Genomic DNA, 20,022 nt, shown 5'->3' with positions numbered 1-20,022 from the left:
GGACAACACTAATAAAGAAGATCCTGAGCTAAGATGATTTAGTCAAATAGCCGACAAATTAACCACATAACCACAAATTTTCATGTTTGATTTTGATAAGCTGCAACAATTCTAAGCATTCCTTTGTGTTCTGTCTTGCAGTGGGGTCGAGGGTAAGTAGCACCACCACTCCTGATTATATATCTAAAAAAATTATCCACCCCTAAAATTAGATCCAGGTACAGTCGGGAGTTCCATGCTAAAGACCCAGGATTATTTCTGAATCTTGTCTAACTGACTTTCCATCCCCTGTAGAGAGTTATTTGAACTGGACAAATTGCAGGTTTGGCTTGACTCCTCCAGATTCAAGTTGTGCAGTAATGCTCTCTCTCCTTCAAGCAAATGACCACACCAGCACTGACAACAGGACAGTGCCTTTTATGCTTTTTGAGATTAAAATATAAACTTTTAGAAACATAAATCACACAAATCGGCGCAGTCCTGTTGGCAGAGAGTCCTGCAGCTCTGCATGACAATCTGCAAATGTGCAGTCCTCCTGAGCTGAACACACTTTGAAAACAACTTGGAAGTTTTGCTCCAATCAGCTCATGAGGACTGTTTTGTGTATGCTTAGCATGGATCCCCAGTGTACCCACATTTTGCTTTTGTATTCTGTCAAAAAATGGGTACATATGGGATCTTTTGATAATGTTCTTCTGCTCCTCTCTTTCTCGGACGGACGTGAAGAATACGATGGTAAGACACAACCTCCAGACTCCGGATGATAAGTCTCACGTCACTGATACTAATTTGTTAGTCGTCCCTGAACAGGTTTTTGTGGCATGCTAGTTAACTCTAACATAACCTGAGATAAGTGAAGACACAGGTTGTAAACAAAGTTGGTTGGTGACAGGTTAGAATCTCTCTTTTGTCTTTGACTGCATCCAATTGCAGTGCAGGTATTCCCAGGAATCGATCACATTTCATCAATGAGTGACTGACCTTTTCTTTCCTGTAACTGCTTGCTGTCTCACCTGCTTTAGCATCATCCGGTGACAGTTTGTTTGAACTGCCTCACCACGAACCTCCTCATATCTCACATCTCCTCCTTTCATCCACTGACTGCCTCCTCCCCTCTTCCATTTCTCCTGCTTCCATTAACCCTCTCACTGCCCTTCCTCTCCCCTTTTGACTCGCTGCATGTTGTGTAGCTGTAGAAGAGGAGGTAGTAGTGGAGGTAGAGGTGGCCCCTGAGGCGGCCCCTGAGCCAGAGCCAGAACCACAGCCAGAGCCAGAACCAGAACCAGAACCAGTGGTAGAACCAGAACCAGAACCAGAACCTGAGCCTGAGCCTGAAGGTATGTGGCATGAAGGGGGGAAGAGGGTATTGGATCCTTTCCCAGGCGTCACATGCGCTCCGGCAGCTACAGCCAGTTAGTTCGATATAACTAACCCTGATGTGCAGCCCAGTCTCACTGCAAAACGAGCAGGAGCAATGCTGGTCCCCATGAGTGTCACAATAAAGGCTTTAAACATGTAATTATGTTCGTATACATGTAACTCCACAAGACATGATTGTTGAAAAGCCCCTAAAGTCTTTCAGTGAAAGTTGACATGACGTTCAACCTCTTGATTTTATTTATATTTGACTTTACTGTCATTTCTAGTTCATGTTCAATCACCCTTTGGTTATGGTAAAAGGTAAATTGTCTGCTTCTTATATAGCTCTATTTGAGCACTCAAAGCACTTTACACAACTTGCCTCTTCACCCATTCACACTCGCACTTTTTTCTATGCTCTTTCAAAGTTTGCAAACTAAAAGCATTTGGTTAATTTTAACCAGACAGACTTAGCCTTTTTCCCCAACTTCTTTTCCCACAAAAAATGTCCACAATTATACACCCTGTATTGTAAACACACAACATGTTTGTATCCTGAACCCGACTACAATCGGTTTAGCACTGAACATTTTGCTGTGAGACTGGTCTATACCGTCTCCATGTCTGCTAATGTTAAGCTAACGCTACCTTTCTTTTACCTCCACATGAATTCAGAGACAGGGCGTTCATGCAGAAGCTGAAAATGCTATGTTTGAACTACTAGGGTCAGAAAGTGAAAACATGCTAATAAGCTCACTCCTTCAGCTATAGCTAATAGAGTTGTGCTAATACTTTAACTTTCCATTAGCTCTCCGTTCTAAAAATGTTATCTTTGAGAAGCTGGGACATGTTTTTGGAGTTATCTTTCTAAACACCATTAAATTTGCATCTGCTTCTTTAGTAACAAATAATTTTACAGTTCTTGCTAGGTGGCTTTTCCGCTAGCCTAGCTTACTGTATGCTAAAATATTAGCACAAAATCATTTGAGAGTTGAAAAATCTAAGACAACCAATAGAAAAATAGAAAATAGATTTTTTTTTTATTTCAACCCTGTGTTTACTACTGCACAACATGCAACCAATTACTCTCTTTGATAGGATTTAAAAATTGGATAAAATTGGTACCATACCTGCAGGATTGGCTACATCTGATTGCTCCCTGTGGGAAGACAAACCTTAGTGCTAATAGAGGGGAAAAAAAGATTTTAAAAAATAGACTCATTTTTCATCTTCCTCTTAATCTTGGATTCTGCTCAATCATGTAACGTGCAAAAAATATGCCAAAACATGCCAAAAATAAAACATGCTAATTTGTTTTAAAACTACATACATGAATGCAGGTGGCTTTTCCGCTACCCTAGCTAGCTAGCGATTTTGTGCTAAAATATTAGCACAAAATCATTTGAGAGTTGAAAAATCTAAGACAACCAATAGAAAAATAGATTTTTTTTTTATTTCAACCCTGTGTTTACTACTGCACAACATGCAACTAATTACTCTCTTTGATAGGATTTAAAAATTGGATAAAATTGGTACCATACCTGCAGGATAGGCTACGTCTGATTGCTCCCTGTGGGAAGACAAACCTTAGTGCTAATAGAGGGGAAAAAAAGATTTTAAAAAATAGACTCATATTTCATCTTCCTCTTAATCTTGTATTCTGCTCAATCATGTAACATGCACATGCCAAAAATAAAACATGCTAATTTGTTTTAAAACTACATACATGAATGCAGGGTAAGGTGTAGCTGAGACCTCGATAAAAACAAGGACTTGGTGTAGCCAATCATAAATGATCAATTAACATTTAAGGGATGTATTTATCTCAACCCCTTCAGTAGAAATATGAATAAGTTTGGATTTTATGACAGCTTATTCCCTTCTATAACTTTAGTAAACAGTTTGTTTGTTTTCTTTTGTAATTTAAAGCTAACATGAAAAATATTATACATAAAAGTGATTCCGTACAAATTGAACTACTGTTTTACCATCTTAGTTATCGAAGTAAAGGTAAAACTTTGCCCTTATAAGCAGCTGGCTTTCTTAATCAGTTGATTGTGGTAACCAGTTTCTTTATTTATTTTTTTAAACATGCTAAGCTTGAGTAGATCAGCTGTGTGCCTTAGTTAGACTGTGTACAGTTTGCAGCTGCCAGGCTTCCCGCTAACGCTGTTCTGTTCTGCTTTTTGTTTTGGATGCCTGCTGCATGCAGACCCCACTGAAGAGGAAGGTATGTAGATTTAAAAACTTCAATCTTAAATCTGTCATTCTGGTTTTGGGAAGGACTACAGTGTCCAGGTCTGACGTCTGTACTCAGGGAACGCCTGCTGTCTGTCCAAATTTTACCTGTCTGTGTGAATCCAGGAGCGCTGGCCCTAATTGGCATCCAAATATGAAGGTGAAAAATTTGGAACCACTAGTGGAGAAGGAAGGGCGAATGAATATGAAATGCTAACACGTGCTTCACTGCACAGCAACCCCACACTCTTGCTATGCCACTTGTCATCTGCATGGCATGAAGCCGCCAGAATCTGGGTTCAGATAAATGAAGGAAACAGGGAAATGTTTTGCTTGGGGTCAAGCCAAAAACAAAAAAAGACATATTCTCTGTATCGGTGTGAAACCAAAGACCAACGTTAACAATTCAGGTTTACTTTAACTGCACACCTGTTTAAACTGTTCGTAATACATGTTTGCTCTTATTTGACTGTTGTTCTAACCCTAACTTAAAAAGTGAATAGCCTATCCTTTTAAACTGTCTAATCTGTCACCTTGATCCAAAGCCACACTGAGTAATGCTTGGGTTTACTGAAATAATCTGTTTTCTTTCTAATCTGGTGAAATGCACTCATCCCCTCTTCACTTCTTAACCCGCAGAGGAGAAGCCAAAGTTCAAGTAAGTTCCTTCTTATGTAGTCTGACTTCAAATGATTCCTGTAGACATTTAAATCGGAGTTATTTGGGCAAAAAAGACAAAGAAAGCTTTCAATTAGTGTGCCGGTACACTCAAAACCCCTACGCTCTCTTGCAGGCCCACCGCCCCAAAAATCCCAGACGGTGAGAAAGTGGACTTTGATGTAAGTCCGCCTGCAGTGTAGAAGAGATTTTGTTCATTTACGGGTGTTTCTTTGCACAGCTGAATACTGCTTCTGTTGATCCGCCCTGCAGGACATTCAGAAGAAACGTCAGAACAAGGATCTGATGGAGCTGCAGGCCCTGATCGATGCTCACTTTGAGCACAGGAAGAAGGAGGAGGAGGAGCTGATCGCCCTCAAGGAGAGGATTGTAAGTTTTTAGCTAATGAGTAGTTTTATCTGTTCATATTTCCATAGAACTGGAAAACTGCAAAAAGCCTTCCACAATAATTCATCCACACAGGAAATACTTCCTGCCTTTTGCAGTTGGTGACTGGCTCTCATTTCTGGCCAAGGAATGGCTTCTAAAGGCTGAGCTCTGTTGGCTCTGCATGTCTTCTCAATGTGATTCATTTTATTAAATAAAATTTGGCTCTCAGACAAGCTGATAATGACACAAATCAAAGGGAGAAAAGACAAAACATCAACAATAAAAACACTAAAAAATATGAGTTATCTTTGTTTTCTAACCCATCGTTTGCTCCTGTCCCGCAGGAGAAGCGTCGTGCCGAGAGGGCCGAGCAGCAGAGGGTCCGCGCTGAGAAGGAAAAGGAGCGCCAGGCCAGACGTGAGGTGTGTTATTTTCAAACTATGAAAATGTGACTGCTTTATGAATATATGGAGCAAAGACAAAATGTCTTGGTGCAGATATATAAACATAACCTTTTAAAATGTTCCCTTGAAAAGAGCGAACGTAGTTGGAGTTTCTTGTGACTTCCATTTGTAGGCAGCAAAGTATTTAAAGCCAGTTTTTCCAGGTTCAGGATGAATAAGTGCAGCTAATGTTAGTAAGTTCAAATTGGTGGTTACCAGGGACGATCAAAGAGCGGGTGGTGGATGCAGAGGTCTCACTCTGAGGTGTTTTTTGTCAAATCAGGAGGAGAGGCGGATCAGAGAGGAGGCTGATGCCAAGAAGAAGGCAGATGATGATGCTAAGAAGAAGTCGGCTCTGTCCAGCATGGGCTCCCAGTACAGCAGCCACCTGCAGAGAGTCAGTATACATGCACACAGACACACACACAGTGTCTATGGGATCAGCTGTTGACCTGCATCTGTCCAAACAGGCTGACCAGAAGAGAGGAGGAAAGAAAGAGACTGAGAGGGAGAAGAAGAAGAAGATCCTGGCCGCCAGGCGCAAGCAGCTGAACATCGACCATCTGAACGAGGATAAGCTGAAGTACGACTCGGCTGCGAAACTAAAACTAGAACCGTAGACTTTTACGCCTGTGTAAAATAGTTTGAACGTCTTAGAAATGTCCTAGAAAATGGTGAAAAACCTCAACAAAGTAAAGACAAGGAACTGAATGTGCCAGAAGCTAAATCCACCTGTCAGAAGAACTGCTTGGTTTATTTGTGTTCTTGTGTTTGCTGCAGGGAAAAGATCAAAGAGCTGCATGACTGGATGACCCAGCTGGAGTCTGAGAAGTTCGACCACACGGAGAGACTGAAGAGGCAGAAGTACGAGGTGAGACGGCGTCCTCGTGAGCGCCCACGATGGCGTCTCTGACTGAGAACTTCTCAGCCAATTTCATGCATTTAGACACGAACAATAAGACGGGTTTGAGAGAGGTCAGTGGGATGAGAAAAGAATAATATTTTACATTTCTTTTCATTTGAATTATTTAATACTTATTTAAATACCATAAAACTATTTTCCTGCTTTTCTTTGATTTCAGTTTAAAATGTGTTATTTAATTTTCTGGGTTTTCCCTTTTCTATGAGACAAAAACTTCTCTTTCCATATATTTTATCACATTTTTTTAGTTTATCCTGACATTAATCTAAACATGTTTTGAACTGAATGCTAAAATATGATTATGTTTTTAAAATTTTTAAGGTTTTTAGGGCATTTTACAATTTCATAAAAACCAGAAGGTGGGATTTCTTTCACTAGTTTGTTCTTATTTACTTGATTCTCTTGATTTTTTTTATAGTTCACTAAATCCAAAGATTTGTGGGACACCTAATATTTTTTATGACTTAAGAAATCATATATGTAAGTAATCATTTATGCAACAAATTACATTATCGATTATTGTATATAATGAATTATTAATTTGTTACATACAATAATTAATCATTGGTTACATACAAATTAATAATTAGTATATAATAAACATTCAGCTACAGAGGAGACAGATTTGCTTTTGTTGAACTTTTATCTACTTGATTGTTGTTAAGCATTATGTTTATTTACAGACTTTTACTTTACCTCAAATTATCTTGATTAAATTAAATTTGACCATTTAATAATATAGATAAATAGTCATAAATTGTCTAAAGTTAAGAGCACAAATGACTCGGTGCTTCAGACGTTTGTTGTAGTTTGGTTTTGGTTGATGAGGCTGGCATCCCAAGGTCACCTCGGGATTTGAACCCTCGATATACTCTTGATTTCCTCCAGGTTACTACCCTGCGTAAGAGAATCGAGGAGCTCAGTAAATTGTAAGTAGTGCAGCTGAGCAGCAGTCATGCCGGCTCCCTGCATGTTAGCACGGGGAAAGTCAGAGCAGAGCGCCCCCCGCTGGCTGACATAGGAAACAACACACCACCTGATTAAAAAGCGAGAGAAACAAAAGAAGACGGAGGAGTTTGTTTCCAAAAGGTGACACGTGCTCATGGAATTCCAGGAATAAGAGTGGGTTTTTTTACGGAGCCCCGCAGGGGACATGGGAGAAAAAAAAATTAAGACGGACTTTTGCGAGATCTCGCAAAACAAACTCGGGAGACGGCAAACGTTTTAGCCGCATTCTTCGGACGCTGGCTCGAAGCCGACCGGGAGGTCGAGGCACGATGTGCCGGGAAAGCGGTGTTCCTCCCGGCTGTAGTAGGTCTCGACCTCCCGTTAACTTCGAGCTAAAACTTCGAGCTAAAACTGCGGCTAAAACTTTTGCGAGATCTCGCAAAAGTTTTGCGAGATCCCGAGTTTGTTTTGCGAGATCCCGAGTTAGTTTTGCGAGATCTCGCAAAAGTCCATCTTAATTTTTTTTTTTTCTCCCATGTCCCCTGCGGGGCTCCGTAGTTTTTAACTTTTTGCCAGGATTGTTTTTTTTTTAAAACAAGGATCTCAGAGAACCAGTCTTAAAATGACTGGAACTGATTTTATATTCAGTGAGTTTAAATGTGGACAGAGGTCTTGCCTCCATATACTTTAAAAAATGGGCTTACCTGTATATAATATCTATATATAAATCTATTTATAGCCTCTATATTAGCACAAGAGCTCTCTGTTTATATTATTATAACTACTACATGACTATGCTACTGTACTGCAGGTGACAACTGCCAAGAAAAATAAGATATTTTACTGAGAAAAATAAAGAAAAAGGTGGTAGGTGTCGTTTAGACGCTTGGCAAGAGCCTTTATAGGCCCAAGAAGTGCTTCTATACCAAGTTTGGTTGTTCAACTCCAGATTGTGTAGAAGTATTTGTGCATTATAGTAAAATATACATCTAATGTCATGCATTTAATGTTAAATGGAGGCATTGCAGAGAACTGCAACCGCACTTTTAAATTAGTAAAACTCCAATATTTGTCGTAAGCCACAGTTGCTTGTACGTTGGTGAAACAAAGAGAAGCTCGATGAACACGGTGCCAGTTTTGGACTCAAACTCTCCGTTTGTAAGCAGATGAATAATCCAAAGTGTCTGTAAAGGTGGTGCTGAGTGACTGTGATGCTCAGTTTTACATCACACAGCCTCAGCTATGTGTTTGAGCGAGCATAAAGGTAAGTCAGGGTTTGGTGAGGTTTCACCGCTGAGCTAAAGGGGAATTAAATATTCGTGCTCATTTGTGGGAAACCACAGCAGACGTGCTTAATTTGGTGACATCACAGGACAGAAGAAACTCTGGGTAACGAAAAGATTCTTATGCACGGCGCTGCCTTGGTTTCCCATGATGCTTTGGCCGGCAGCTTTCAGCCCACTGAGCCCGTTCAGCTGAAGGAGTCGTTCTCTGAGGTAAAGGTATCCTGCTGCAAGTTAAAGCTGCTGCTGTGTTGTTTCCAGGTTCTCACTTTCAGGATTCGCATTGATGAGTTGCAGAAGCAGTGAGTATTGTCATTGGTGCCTTCGCCAGCACCCAATAATCCCCCCCCAAAGTATAACTTAATTTAATTCCACACAATAACGTGATAATGTGATAACTCTCCCCTCGGCAAGACATAACTGTCATAACGCTGAGACAGTTCATGTCGGTTTAAGGCTGAAAACTAACAGGGACAGAGTACATCAAGCTAGTTACAGTATGATGAAACACTCGACACCCTGCAGGGAAATTTTAGTGTCTAAGAGAGCAGCCTGTTATTGTGTGTGCAGGAAAAACAGCGAGGTTATCACGGTGCATTATTTGTGTCAATTTAGACCCTTCAGTGATAACACCCTAACCATTTAATTTATCATTAACATTATAAAATGACATGAAAAGGTCTTAGAAAATCAAGCATGCATCTTATGATGAATTTTAGATAGAAGACTGCTAGTTTTATCCCTCAAACAGTCATAATCATTCAGTAACACTGCCACAGATGGTTCAGTTCCAATCCCGGTCCAGACACAGGCCAAAAAACATCTGAGCTGGCATGTTGTTTGGACTCTGTTGGTCAGCCAGGCGAACGAGCTCAAGTACTTAATGCAGAGGTGTTTAATAGAAGGGTGCAGCTGCATCATCACGCTTCTACCCTGAACATTAACTACTCACCCTAAGACATCAAACATGACACATGACCATATGTCAGTTGCATTCGCTTTCTTTCTTGCAGCAGGTGGGCGGAGCTTTGGTGCCTGCGTTGACCATATTTGGGAAATATGCTCTTTATTAAGTATAGAAAAAAAACTGTCTGGACATTTCGAGCAGTCTAAAGCCTGAGCTTCTCACAGACTCACAGGTCTTAATTAGAGCAAACACGACTGTAACGGTGCATACACGATCGAAAATAAAGGGGGTGGATTTGAGGTAGTGCCTTTGGATCGATTAAGCCCAGGCAGGTAAGTACAGCATGAGTTGTGCATGCGAGCTGAATTTCCCGGGTTGTTTTTTCTGCTTCGTGCCGTCCAAAATCCCACTCAAAACATACACTAAACAGGATTTTCATGTTTTTTCTGAATTAAGATATTTTCCATATCTCGAAAAGATCATTTTAATATTTTCAGTTACTTTTTTTAATGATTGCTGCACAACATTTTAAGAAAAATCTAAATCTGTACGGTTGGATAAAAACACACCCATCCGTTTCTTTAACTGAGAAGAGATTTTTATTTTAATCAGTCAGTTTCCTCAAGAGATTTTGGACAAACATGCTTGCAGCCAGTGAAATGCTCTCAGCTTCATATGTGATGATGCAAAACATGTTTTTGCACTCTCCTCGTGCTTGACTTCTACAAAGGAGTCTTTGAGCTGTTCACTGAAGTTTGAGTTTGAGTCTAAATTTGCAAATCAGCATCGACGGCATCGCACAATGTGAGAACAGCTCAACGTTCTAAAATATGTCCGATTTCTGTGCGTTTCGCATTACAGCAGCAAGAAGGGAGCCGCCCGCCGCAGAAAGTAGATCAACTCGGCCGCCAGTGCACAGAAACCAAACCAAGATCATCTCGGACACATGCCTGATGAAGCAATGCACGCTGTGGCAAAGGTCTTAGCTCAGAAGAAGCCTGTAATGCTGAGGTTTACCCTGCAGCCAACCAACCACACTATGAAACATGCAACCAGGAGCCTTTAGCTGCTCTTCAGTAGGAATAAAAACCATTAAACTTTGTTGCCGTCACGCTTCCTCACCCTCGACTGTTTGGTTCTCAGTATTTTTGTAAATAAAGTGTGACACTTCAAGCCATGTCTGTAGATCTGTTGTTCTTTAGTAAATCAATAAAGTTCAGTATTTTTAGACATGTAATTTTAAAGTCGTTTCTTCAACACTGTTAAATGACCCGGCAGGAAACAGAGGCCCTGCTTTTATCAGAGTCTCCAAATATTTTAGGTTTTGCAAGTGATCAGTATGCACATTATCATTTTTAATTGAGGGAGGGAAACTAGTTTATACATAATACTACTTATATAAAAAAAATCTTATTTTTAATCTAATCTTATAAAAGCATATTAAATGTTGAATTTAATGCAAGGAATATTCCGTTGTTTAGCGCAGTCAATCTGTCCAGCTACTCTGGAGGAGGCTGTAAATATTGTGACATGAGTCTGATATGAGTCAATGAGTCAGTGAAGCTCACTTCTGTCCAATGACAGTGCTGCTGAGGTGAGTTGTTGAGGATTTCTTCTACTTTTCTGTCGGTAACTGCTGCTGTTTAGCCTCTGTTAGCTGCTGTTAGCAGCTGTTAGCAGCTGTTAGCCGTTGTTTAGCCTCTGTTAGCTGCTGTTAGCCGCTGTTTAGCCGCTGTTAGCCGCTGTTTAGCCTCTGTTAGCTGCTGTTAGCTGCTGTTAGCTGCAGCCAGGACATCAGTTCAGGAGATGAGGCTTGAGGTAAGACAGAAGAAGATAACATCTTATTCAGAGGCCTGTCACACTGTCTCTTTCCTTTGCTTTTCCGCTTCTTTGATGACAATGAAACACGGTTATGATGCTTCATATCGTGAGGCTGAAGGTGCAGCTATAAATAATATTTGACTCCAGGATTCAAAATCCCCACAGGTTCTTGTCTCCTCTGCCTTTGGTTTTCTACATGTGTCTGAAATCTAGTCAGATACATAAAACATGTTAAGATGGAACAGCGATGTCCAGCTCGGCCACTGACATGGCAACATGGCAGCTTTCACAAACAGGTGCCAGCTGCTGTTTATGAGAATGCATCAGTTTGGTGAAAGACATAATTACACACTAATCAATATATATTTATGAGTAAAATATTCTTTTTTTCTACTAAATAACCTCACAAAACTTACTGTAACTTTACTAAAAATTATATTTAAATATCATTATTGTTATTATCTATTCATTTTTATTAGCTTTAGAAGAAAAGCTGAAAAAAGTTTAGAAAGCACATTACATTTTTTCATATTACTGATATTTACCTGCATTCCTGAACAGAAAAAATGAGGAAAAAATAGATTTATTTGTGGAAAAAAGAAAAAAAAATCACTTTCACTGTTATTTTGTCACAAGCTGCCACACAGCCAGTGACAATGGCGGGAGACAAGACGAGCTAAATTGCTAAACGTTATTTTATTCACCAAAAAGGAAAAACACAAACAAGTATGAGGAGTCACAAACACCAGTGATGACACAAATGCACATGTGCTGATGTTGGCAGCAGTGCAAAGGACTAAAACCAAAACCTGCAGGTGCCAATTGCTGCAGTTCTTCCGTAGAATCACTTGATGGCGCTGTTGGTCTGTGTACCACGGAGCAGAGCCTCAGCATGTAAGTCAAGGTCACGGGAACAGGATCGGACAATGTTTGTGTTTGTTCAGAAGCGTTTTAAAGCTCAAACCTTCATTAGTCATTTAGGGATTTAAAATAACTTGAATATTATAATTGTTAGCAGAGTTATTGTGACAGTCACCATCACTCTTAACTAAAGTACTGACCCGATACAAAGATAAAAACGATCTGTCAATGTCTGATTCACCCAGCGGTGCAGAAAGAGTTAAATTCTCTGCTGGAGTCCTTCCTCATGTGACAAATATGACCAATGTGATTGGCTGAGCCTTTCAGGGAGCTCTGTTTAGTTTTAGCAGCAGCAAGCCTGCGCTGCCAGGACCTGCAAGGTAGAGAGGACGGCAGCAAAAAGAACCTGCATATAAGAAAGTATTTTTCAAAGAAATCTGTAAGTCACTTAAAGTCAAGTTCACTCATAAAACGTGTCCGTCACAATAACGTTACAGGCTATGCTAGGCCCACATACCAACCCTCCCGATTTTTCCCGAGAATCACGAATTTCAGGAGCCACCATTCTACCGAATTTCTCCCGATTTTCCACCCGGACAACAAAATTCAAAAACCATATCCCATATCGGCCAAGTCAATTCCAGTTTCCAACAATGGCTACTACTACTGCATCTACTTAGTTTTAATATTACTCTTATTACTCTTTCTGGGTCGCAAAATAAACTTTTAACATATTTTCCAGGGAGAATGTAGCTGAGTAAACTTCAAATATCGGAAAAATACTGATTTCCAATGTTTCCGTGTGTTTTTTATGTGTAATATCGTTATGTATGTTGCTAAATAGACTTTGGTGAACAGGTATTACAAAGGGGTTATATATAAAATTAAAAATTTACCTGTTTGTCAAGTATCTTTGTAACTGTGTTATTGTACTTACATTATAATCCATCAGCTCCCGTTTGTCCACTTAAAATATATTTACAGAACTATTTTTGCATTTGTTGCAATTTCAGCTGTCCTCTTGGCCAATTTACTCTTAAAAGAGACATTTTTAAAGCCAACAAGAATTTCTTTAAAGGATACATAAAAGCCACTGCCAAAAAGTGATTGCGGCTTCTACCTTGTTACAGGAATGTTGTTTTTACTCAAGATGACTTGATACATTTTGGATACATTTGACATATGTTTCACATATTATAGACCAACAAGTTATTTATAGCAGTTTAAATACAAGCAATCAGTTTTTGGCAGACAATCACTTTTTGGCACAACACCGGGTCCTCAGGTGGACGCAGCCTCTGAATTTGGACACCCCCAGCTTGTTTCCGGCCGGACAATAATAACGGTGACATTTACTTATTTTATCCAATAAATAAACATTGTAAAATTTAAGTTTTTTGTACATATATATGTATACCACTCCCCCCCCCCAACAGCCCTTTTGAATGTCTCCCTAATTCTGAGGTCTCAAGGATGGCAAGTATGTGCGAGGCTTTGGCCCACATCAGTCTAAAATTGTATGTAACCGTGAATAATGTGTTGCCATGTCCACCAGGAGACACTGGACAGTATAGATGTAAAACAAATATGTCAGCAGTTTATCTCAGTTAGCGAGAGGAGCAGGCATGTGTTTGGCTGCTTCACATAGTGGACATTGAGTTGTTGTGTGGGACACCAGTAGTCCATGTCTGTTGCTGTAACAGTAGTTCATGTTTAGAATAAAACATCCCAGCTCACTGGTTTGATCGGAGCAATAGTGCCTAAACTGTTGCTAATTTTGCTGAGAGATCTTTTACTTTGTGGTAATCTTAGACGAGTAGTTTTATGGACAAAAACCAGCAGTTGCTTTGAAATTTATGCGTTCAATTATTTTAAATATCAAGGCAATGAAAACATTTTCTTAAAAAATTTCCCACAAAAAATTATAAAATTTTAAAAAATAAATTCTGGACATTAAAAAAAACAAACAAAAAACAAGACATCATAAGTCAGAGTCATATGTATATATTTTGTATAAATAAGCATTTATTTGTCTTTAGACTGTCACTCATTTTCAGATGTATAAATATAAAGTTTAACATTTTTCACAACAAACAAAAGCACGTACAGACAGAAACATTAAATACATAATTAATACTTTCAGTTGGAACAAATCAGCTCTTATTTACAGAATATTTACAGAAACAGAAAAGTGGTCCTCCGCTGCAGTGAGTGAAATGACAAATGAAAGAAATTAAAAATCCGTTTTGGACAGGAAGGAGGTCTGAACCTACTTCAAAACTGACGGGAGGAAAAAAAGTCACTACAATACCTCCGTACACGCAGGCCGGATTCTGTTAAGCTTTTACTGCTTTTACATCAAGTTTCCTTCTAAAATGTCAAACAGTTACTGTAGTTCCTTTTTCCTCCTGAGGGAATCGAACAGCTGGGGCCTTTCGGACTTCAGATAGACGAAAGTGGAGGAATGTTAATGGGTGGTTTTTGGCCTCCGTCCTTCATCAGCTAGACTATACACAGAAGGCTGGAGTGGGGAAGATGGGGGGATCCATCTGAAAGACTAAGCTGAGGCTTAAAATATTTTTCATAACTTAAAATTAAATAAAAATACAGCAAGAACCGAACTGGTTTCTATTTAAAATGCAACTATAGAATTAAGTGGTCTGATCTCGACTTATTTCAGAAACAGGAAAGGGAATCTGGGGTGGCTGTGGAAGCTCATTCCTGCTTGGAAAATTAACTAATGTAGGTAACTTTGGAATGATAAAAGCAACTTTTCATTTGTATGACATACAAGGTCAAAATTAAGACTTCAGCTCCTGACTATGACTTTTTAAAATCATTTTTTCAGGCTCCTCCTTTTATTAGCGTCTCCGTGTAGAAATGTTTAGTTTGGACACTTAAAAAAATCTTTCTTTACATATAAGTTTGAAATCAGTAATTCTAGATTTTATCATTCCTTTGTTAAACATATATCTAATAACTGAAAATAAATCTTAGGTATGTGTACTTTTAATTAGACCTCACAGCCTCGGGTTTTTTTCTTGGCAACTCAATTGAAAACACTTAAAATGATTTTTACTGCTGATCTTTTTTTTTGGCAGGAATGAGCTTCCATACATTGATCTAAAGAGAATAAATACATAAGAAGCAGCTGATCCGAACCATAGTGGTGGTTTCTCAGTTCAGCTGGTATAAATGATCATTTTCAGTGTGTGTGTGTGTGTGTGTGTGTGTGGTGATGGTTTGACAAGATTTGGGGATTTTTTAATTTATTGTAATGTCCGAGTTGAATATCTATGTGTGAGGGTCTATAGGACTTGGTAAATCAGGCTGGGGTCCTGGCTGGCAGTCGGAGACGAGACCTGAGTGGTCGCCGGGGCGGTGCCTGCTTCACCCACCGGCACAGTTGTCGTCGGTGGGGATCCTGGGCCGTCAGCAGGCGGCAGCAGGCTGCTGTTATCAGTGGAGATCCGCTCCACAATGCTGGACAGGCAGTCCAGACTGGACACCACTGAACTGCGTTCGCTTTTCAGACCGCCTGCACAAAAAAACAAGACGTTATAGTAAATAAAAAAAATCATTACTATGGATGAGTTTTGTTTTTTTTTTTATTTATTTCTATCATTCATATTGGGGGACAAAGATGACAAAACTGTTGTTATGGAAACACAAAAAACATAATCAAATCATCATCATCAAAAACAAACCCCAAACCAATAATAATAATAATAATAATAATAATAATAATAATAATAATAATAATAATTTATTTTCAAATTATTTGGAATTAGTTGTTAGCATTAATAATCACAGATCGAGTTTAATTGTTTTCATGCTTGTTTTGTATTTACAGAGCTTAATTTAACTCAGAATATTTTCTCACTATCTCAGCTTCTGTATTATATATTAATTATTTACTGTCGAAAAGATCTACAAAAAAAACCCAAAAAAACGAAGAAATGCTCTTTTTACATTAGCTGAAATTAAAAATGAGCTTTTAATTCATCGTATGGTTTATAATCTTACTTTTATACGTTGGTCCTAACATTAAAATTAACATTAACATTGAACTTTTACATTTTAAACAATTAAATAAAGAAAGAATCGGTTCAAAGAAAGCACAGCATCAACTGTTTTATTGGCCTGTTGCTTTTACTGCGTCCTCTATTTGTCTTTCCCCGCTAACTGCCGTCACTTTACTGCGTGGTTTATTATTTTAAACACGTATTAAAATCTTTTCTTACCGTTTGGAGTCTCGGAGAAATAAGAGCTGCTGTCATAACTTCCTCTTCTGGTTGTCTGACAGGTGGGGCCGTTAAAATCCGTCTGAAGAAGAAAAGAGAAAATTAAATATTGACAGAGACACTAAAGAATCCACCAGAGAAATCCCGCAGAGCGATTAGAAAATAAGTCTAAATAAGTGTGTGTGTGTGTGTGTGTGTGTGTGTGTGTGTGTGTGTGTGTGTGTGTGGTAATGGTTGAGTCACGGTAGCTGTTTGTCATACCACGTTAATAAAGTCCCTGAACTCAGATATTATTTTTTCCATCCACGTCTCTCCGTTTGTTACATCCGGGGTCTAAAAACGGTTTAAATCTGTTTCCTGTGTGTTTGTTGAGACGAGACGAAAGAAAATGTTTTAAAAACACTTTGAAACTAAATTTGCTTCGTTCCGATTCTGACACAAAATGACCAGTAATGAGAAAGTTACACACAGGCAGCTAAATGATTCTATTTTAAATCACTATTTTACATGAAATTTAAATGTCATGAATAAGAGAAAAAAAAACGAATTGCTTGATTTGTCTCGATTCATCACAATAAAATAAATAAATTAATATTAAACATCAGAGTTGGAGCAGACAGTAAAATATCCCCAATTCCTTTGGATTAATTCAAAAGATGGTGCGCCTCTCTCACACCTGTCGCTCCTTGAACTCACCATGCCGTCGGAGCAGTTGGAGCGGGGGCTGGATGCGTCCGAGTCCCCGCTGTAGTGCTCCAGCACCGGGTAGAAGCCGTCTTCCTGGCCACCGCGCAGCAGCGCCTGCAGGGACTCGATGTAGCTGATGGCGTTGCGCAGGATCTCCACCTTTGGCAGCCTCTGGTTGGGGTTGGCCGTCGTGCAGCGCTTTAGGGTCTCGAAGGCGTCGTTGACCTTGCTGAGCCGCCGGCGCTCCCGCAGCGTGGCCGCCTTCCGCCGGTCCGCGTTGGTCGTCTTCCTCTTGCAGGCCTTGCAGGCCCAGAGCAGGCAGCGGCCCGCCTGGTGGTGCCCGCTGGGGGCGCGGACGTGCTCGTCGTCCTCCACCTCGGCATGGTGGTGGAGGTGCAGGAGGGAGGACGGGGAGGAGGAAGAGGAGGAAGGGGAGGATGAGGATGAAGAGGAGGAGTCGTCAGGCTTCAACAGCCCCACATGGACCAGCCGCGGGTCCAGGTCCTCGAAGAAGTGCATGTCACTGGTGTTAAAGCAGGGGTCGTCATAGAAATCATCAGCGGTGGGGATGGGGAAAGAGATATCCGACAACTCCATGGTTCAGTCCAGAACACAGCAGGAAGAAGAAAATCCAGTGATGACCAAACTTTTCTCTCTTTTTTAGGGAAGAACTGAAACGTGAAGCAGGATTCGGGGCTTTTGAGGGAATGTACAGTCCTGTCACAAACTGATCTGCCCTCCAGCCGTGGACCTGGAGCCCCTTATACCTGGGACGGTGGGGGGCGGGTTCAAGATGATGGGGTTCACCGAGGTCTGTCCAATCAGCTGCTGGCAGGAGGGGTTTACAGCTTCACGGTAATTAGTGTCCGATTACCCCTCACAGGGCAGTAATGTACTGCTGCACACGGCGGGGGGCGTGTGGGAAATGTAAGTTTAATACATACATTTAAAAAATGCGTATCGATATCAACAAAGTCAATATGCATCTGTTAAATAGCTGCCATTATTCCATGTGCTATACTTTTCTGTGCATTGGTTCATTGTCACGCTTCATTTGTATCATTTGAATGAATATTAATGACCTCTAAGGAATCATGACGTCATGAATTAAATACTTTTATTCACGGCGTTACAATGCATTTCATTTGCAAGATGGACTGACGACGTGTTCGAATTAATTAATAACAAAACATATAAAAAAATGAAAATATATACAGTTCAGTTATAAAACGCCTTTGTAAACCAAAGTAAAAAAACAGCGTTTACAATTATAATAATAACAAAGAACGGAAATTAGAACAATTTGTGAAAATTAATTATTAAAAAATGAAGATTTAAACTTGGTGTTAGGAGGTTAAAACTATTGACAAAAAAATCACAAATTAAAGGCTAAATATAACTGATGTAGAATAAAAATCACAATTAATATTAATAATAATAATAATTATTATTATTGTCATAATGTGGTATGGGTTTATTACTATATTATTTCATTATTATTTCATATTTCATTATTCATTATTTTATCTGTGTATTTATTTTTTTTGTTTATTCATTTAATATATATATATATATCGAATGTAGATATAATTGTAACCTTTGACCTCCTCTGTACCGTCCTATCAGAGCAGAGTTGTTCCTCCAAGAAAAACAATACAGCTTAAAACACACACAAAAAACAATTAATAGTATTAACAAATATATATTTATATTAAAACACAATAAGTGATGCGTCACTCATGCAACTGTATACAAAGTCTCCATACAGCGATCAGGCTTCGTGTCTTTGCTGCGCCGCTTTTCAAGTGTAAATACTGCATGAAAGTGTGAACCGAGCAATCAACTTAAATGTCACCGAGTTTATTTTTAGATGCAGTGTTTCCCCTGCGACTGTCTGCACCCAGGACTGACCTCCTCCTCTCAGCTGTCACCGCTGCACCCGCTGCATCCACAAACTGCAAAATGCGCATTATCCCTTTTCCCAAAACACGCCGGCAGCTGTGCAGCTGCAGTGCACAACTGCAGCAGCTGGAGGGCGCCGAAGAAGCAGCCATCAGTGTGCAGGATATATATCGCGCTCTTCTTTACTCCTGAGGTGAAATTTGCAGGCTATGAACTCATCCAGAGGTAACAGATGTTAGAGGCTGTTTGCTGAGATGATGCTTGAAGTAGGTTTTCCTATAATTACGCGATAAAATGGGGAAAATGCAAAGAATCATTTTTATTTTTTCGCACATTTTTTTCCAGTTCTGTGACATACACAATGCACCAGTTCAAATGAATCACAAAGACTCCTGAAACTCCATGTTATGTTCTTTTTTAATCCAAGCTTCAATCTCCAGGGTGAAAAAAATAATAATGAAGGAAATTAAATTAAAACCAGAACCTGCAGTTCCTCCAATGTTCATCTGAGGCTTCAAATATGAGTTAATTTACTAATTCCCGCGTTTTTGTATTGTTTGGCCAGGCAGAGAGACTGCTTAGAGAACAGGTTAGAGTGACTGAAAGTAGAGATGGACATGTACTAAGAAGCGAAGAGGCGTTGATCAGTGAACAGCAGCACAGCTTCATGCCGAGAAAGATCCTTATACACATGAAGTTTGCTTCAAGAACATGAACACTGTGAGGAATCTTGGAGTCATTTTTGACCAGGATATGTCTTTCAGTGCAAATATTCAACAAATATGTTGGATTGTGTTCCTGCAGAGCACTTCCTTCTCAGACTGCTGGTTTATTCGTGGTACCTAGAATATTGAAAGTAGAATGGGAGGCAAAACCTCCAGCACTCAGGCCCCTCTTCTGTAGAACCAGCTCCCCATGTGGATCTAAGAGACAGACACTAGCTCTACTTTTAAGATTAGCCAGCATAGAGTTAGTGCTGGAACAGGTGACACTGAGCCCTCCTGGGGGATTGTCACTCTGTGTTTAGTTATGATTAATCTCTGGATCTCTTCCACAGCATGTCTTTGTTCTGTCTTCCTTCCCTCACCCCCAGCTCGTCATGGACGATGTTTTTCCCTCCCTGAGCTTCTTCCAGAGGTTTCTTCCTGCTAAGAGGACGTTTTTCCTTCCCACTGTCGCTAAGTGCCGATTGTCGGTAACTGTTCTCGGATAATACAATTGATTTTCACTGAATTGAATTTAACTGAATTGGGGTTGGATCCATCATGGATGCAGTGGACATGCAGGAGGTTGGTGTAACAGAGGAAGATGCTAGGGATAGAAGCAAATGATCCATGTTGGCGGCTCCCTATAGCCCAAA

The 20,022-nt window shown here is 39.8% G+C and overlaps 2 protein-coding genes across 2 annotated transcripts; one reads left to right on the top strand and one right to left on the bottom strand.

The window, feature by feature from the left end:
- Window positions 1–656: 656 nt before the first annotated feature.
- Window positions 657–10,248, top strand: LOC102796708 (troponin T, fast skeletal muscle isoforms-like). The gene is made up of 10 exons (XM_035914161.2): window positions 657–735; window positions 4,237–4,255; window positions 4,391–4,436; window positions 4,528–4,644; window positions 4,989–5,066; window positions 5,371–5,484; window positions 5,558–5,670; window positions 5,868–5,958; window positions 6,898–6,938; window positions 10,009–10,248. The coding sequence occupies exons 1-10, from the start codon at window positions 672–674 to the stop codon at window positions 10,040–10,042; spliced, it is 717 nt and encodes a 238-aa protein (XP_035770054.2). The 5' UTR covers window positions 657–671; the 3' UTR covers window positions 10,043–10,248.
- A 3,586-nt stretch (window positions 10,249–13,834) lies between these two features.
- On the bottom strand, window positions 13,835–17,518 carry myod1 (myogenic differentiation 1). The gene is made up of 3 exons (XM_006805385.3): window positions 16,770–17,518; window positions 16,074–16,155; window positions 13,835–15,367 (listed from the first exon to the last, which is right to left on the bottom strand). Exons 1-3 carry the CDS (start codon window positions 17,355–17,357, stop codon window positions 15,138–15,140), a joined length of 900 nt encoding a protein of 299 aa, XP_006805448.1. The 5' UTR covers window positions 17,358–17,518; the 3' UTR covers window positions 13,835–15,137.
- Window positions 17,519–20,022: the final 2,504 nt, after the last annotated feature.

Source organism: Neolamprologus brichardi, chromosome 7, assembly GCF_056152115.1.
Source record: "Neolamprologus brichardi isolate AB-2024 chromosome 7, ASM5615211v1, whole genome shotgun sequence".
Lineage (NCBI taxonomy): Eukaryota > Metazoa > Chordata > Actinopteri > Cichliformes > Cichlidae > Neolamprologus > Neolamprologus brichardi.
This window is presented reverse-complemented; position numbering and strand designations above follow the sequence as displayed.

Coding starts and splice junctions, on each gene's coding strand:
- LOC102796708 (XM_035914161.2), top strand. CDS start 672: ATGGGATCTTTTGATAATGTTCTTCTGCTCCTCTCTTTCTCGGACGGA. Junction 5,959..6,897: donor TGAAGAGGCAGAAGTACGAG/GTGAGACGGCGT, acceptor GATTTCCTCCAG/GTTACTACCCTGCGTAAGAG. Junction 6,939..10,008: donor ATCGAGGAGCTCAGTAAATT/GTAAGTAGTGCA, acceptor TTCGCATTACAG/CAGCAAGAAGGGAGCCGCCC.
- myod1 (XM_006805385.3), bottom strand. CDS start 17,357: ATGGAGTTGTCGGATATCTCTTTCCCCATCCCCACCGCTGATGATTTC. Junction 16,156..16,769: donor CCAACTGCTCCGACGGCATG/GTGAGTTCAAGG, acceptor TTTCTTCTTCAG/ACGGATTTTAACGGCCCCAC. Junction 15,368..16,073: donor TTTCTCCGAGACTCCAAACG/GTAAGAAAAGAT, acceptor TTTTTTGTGCAG/GCGGTCTGAAAAGCGAACGC.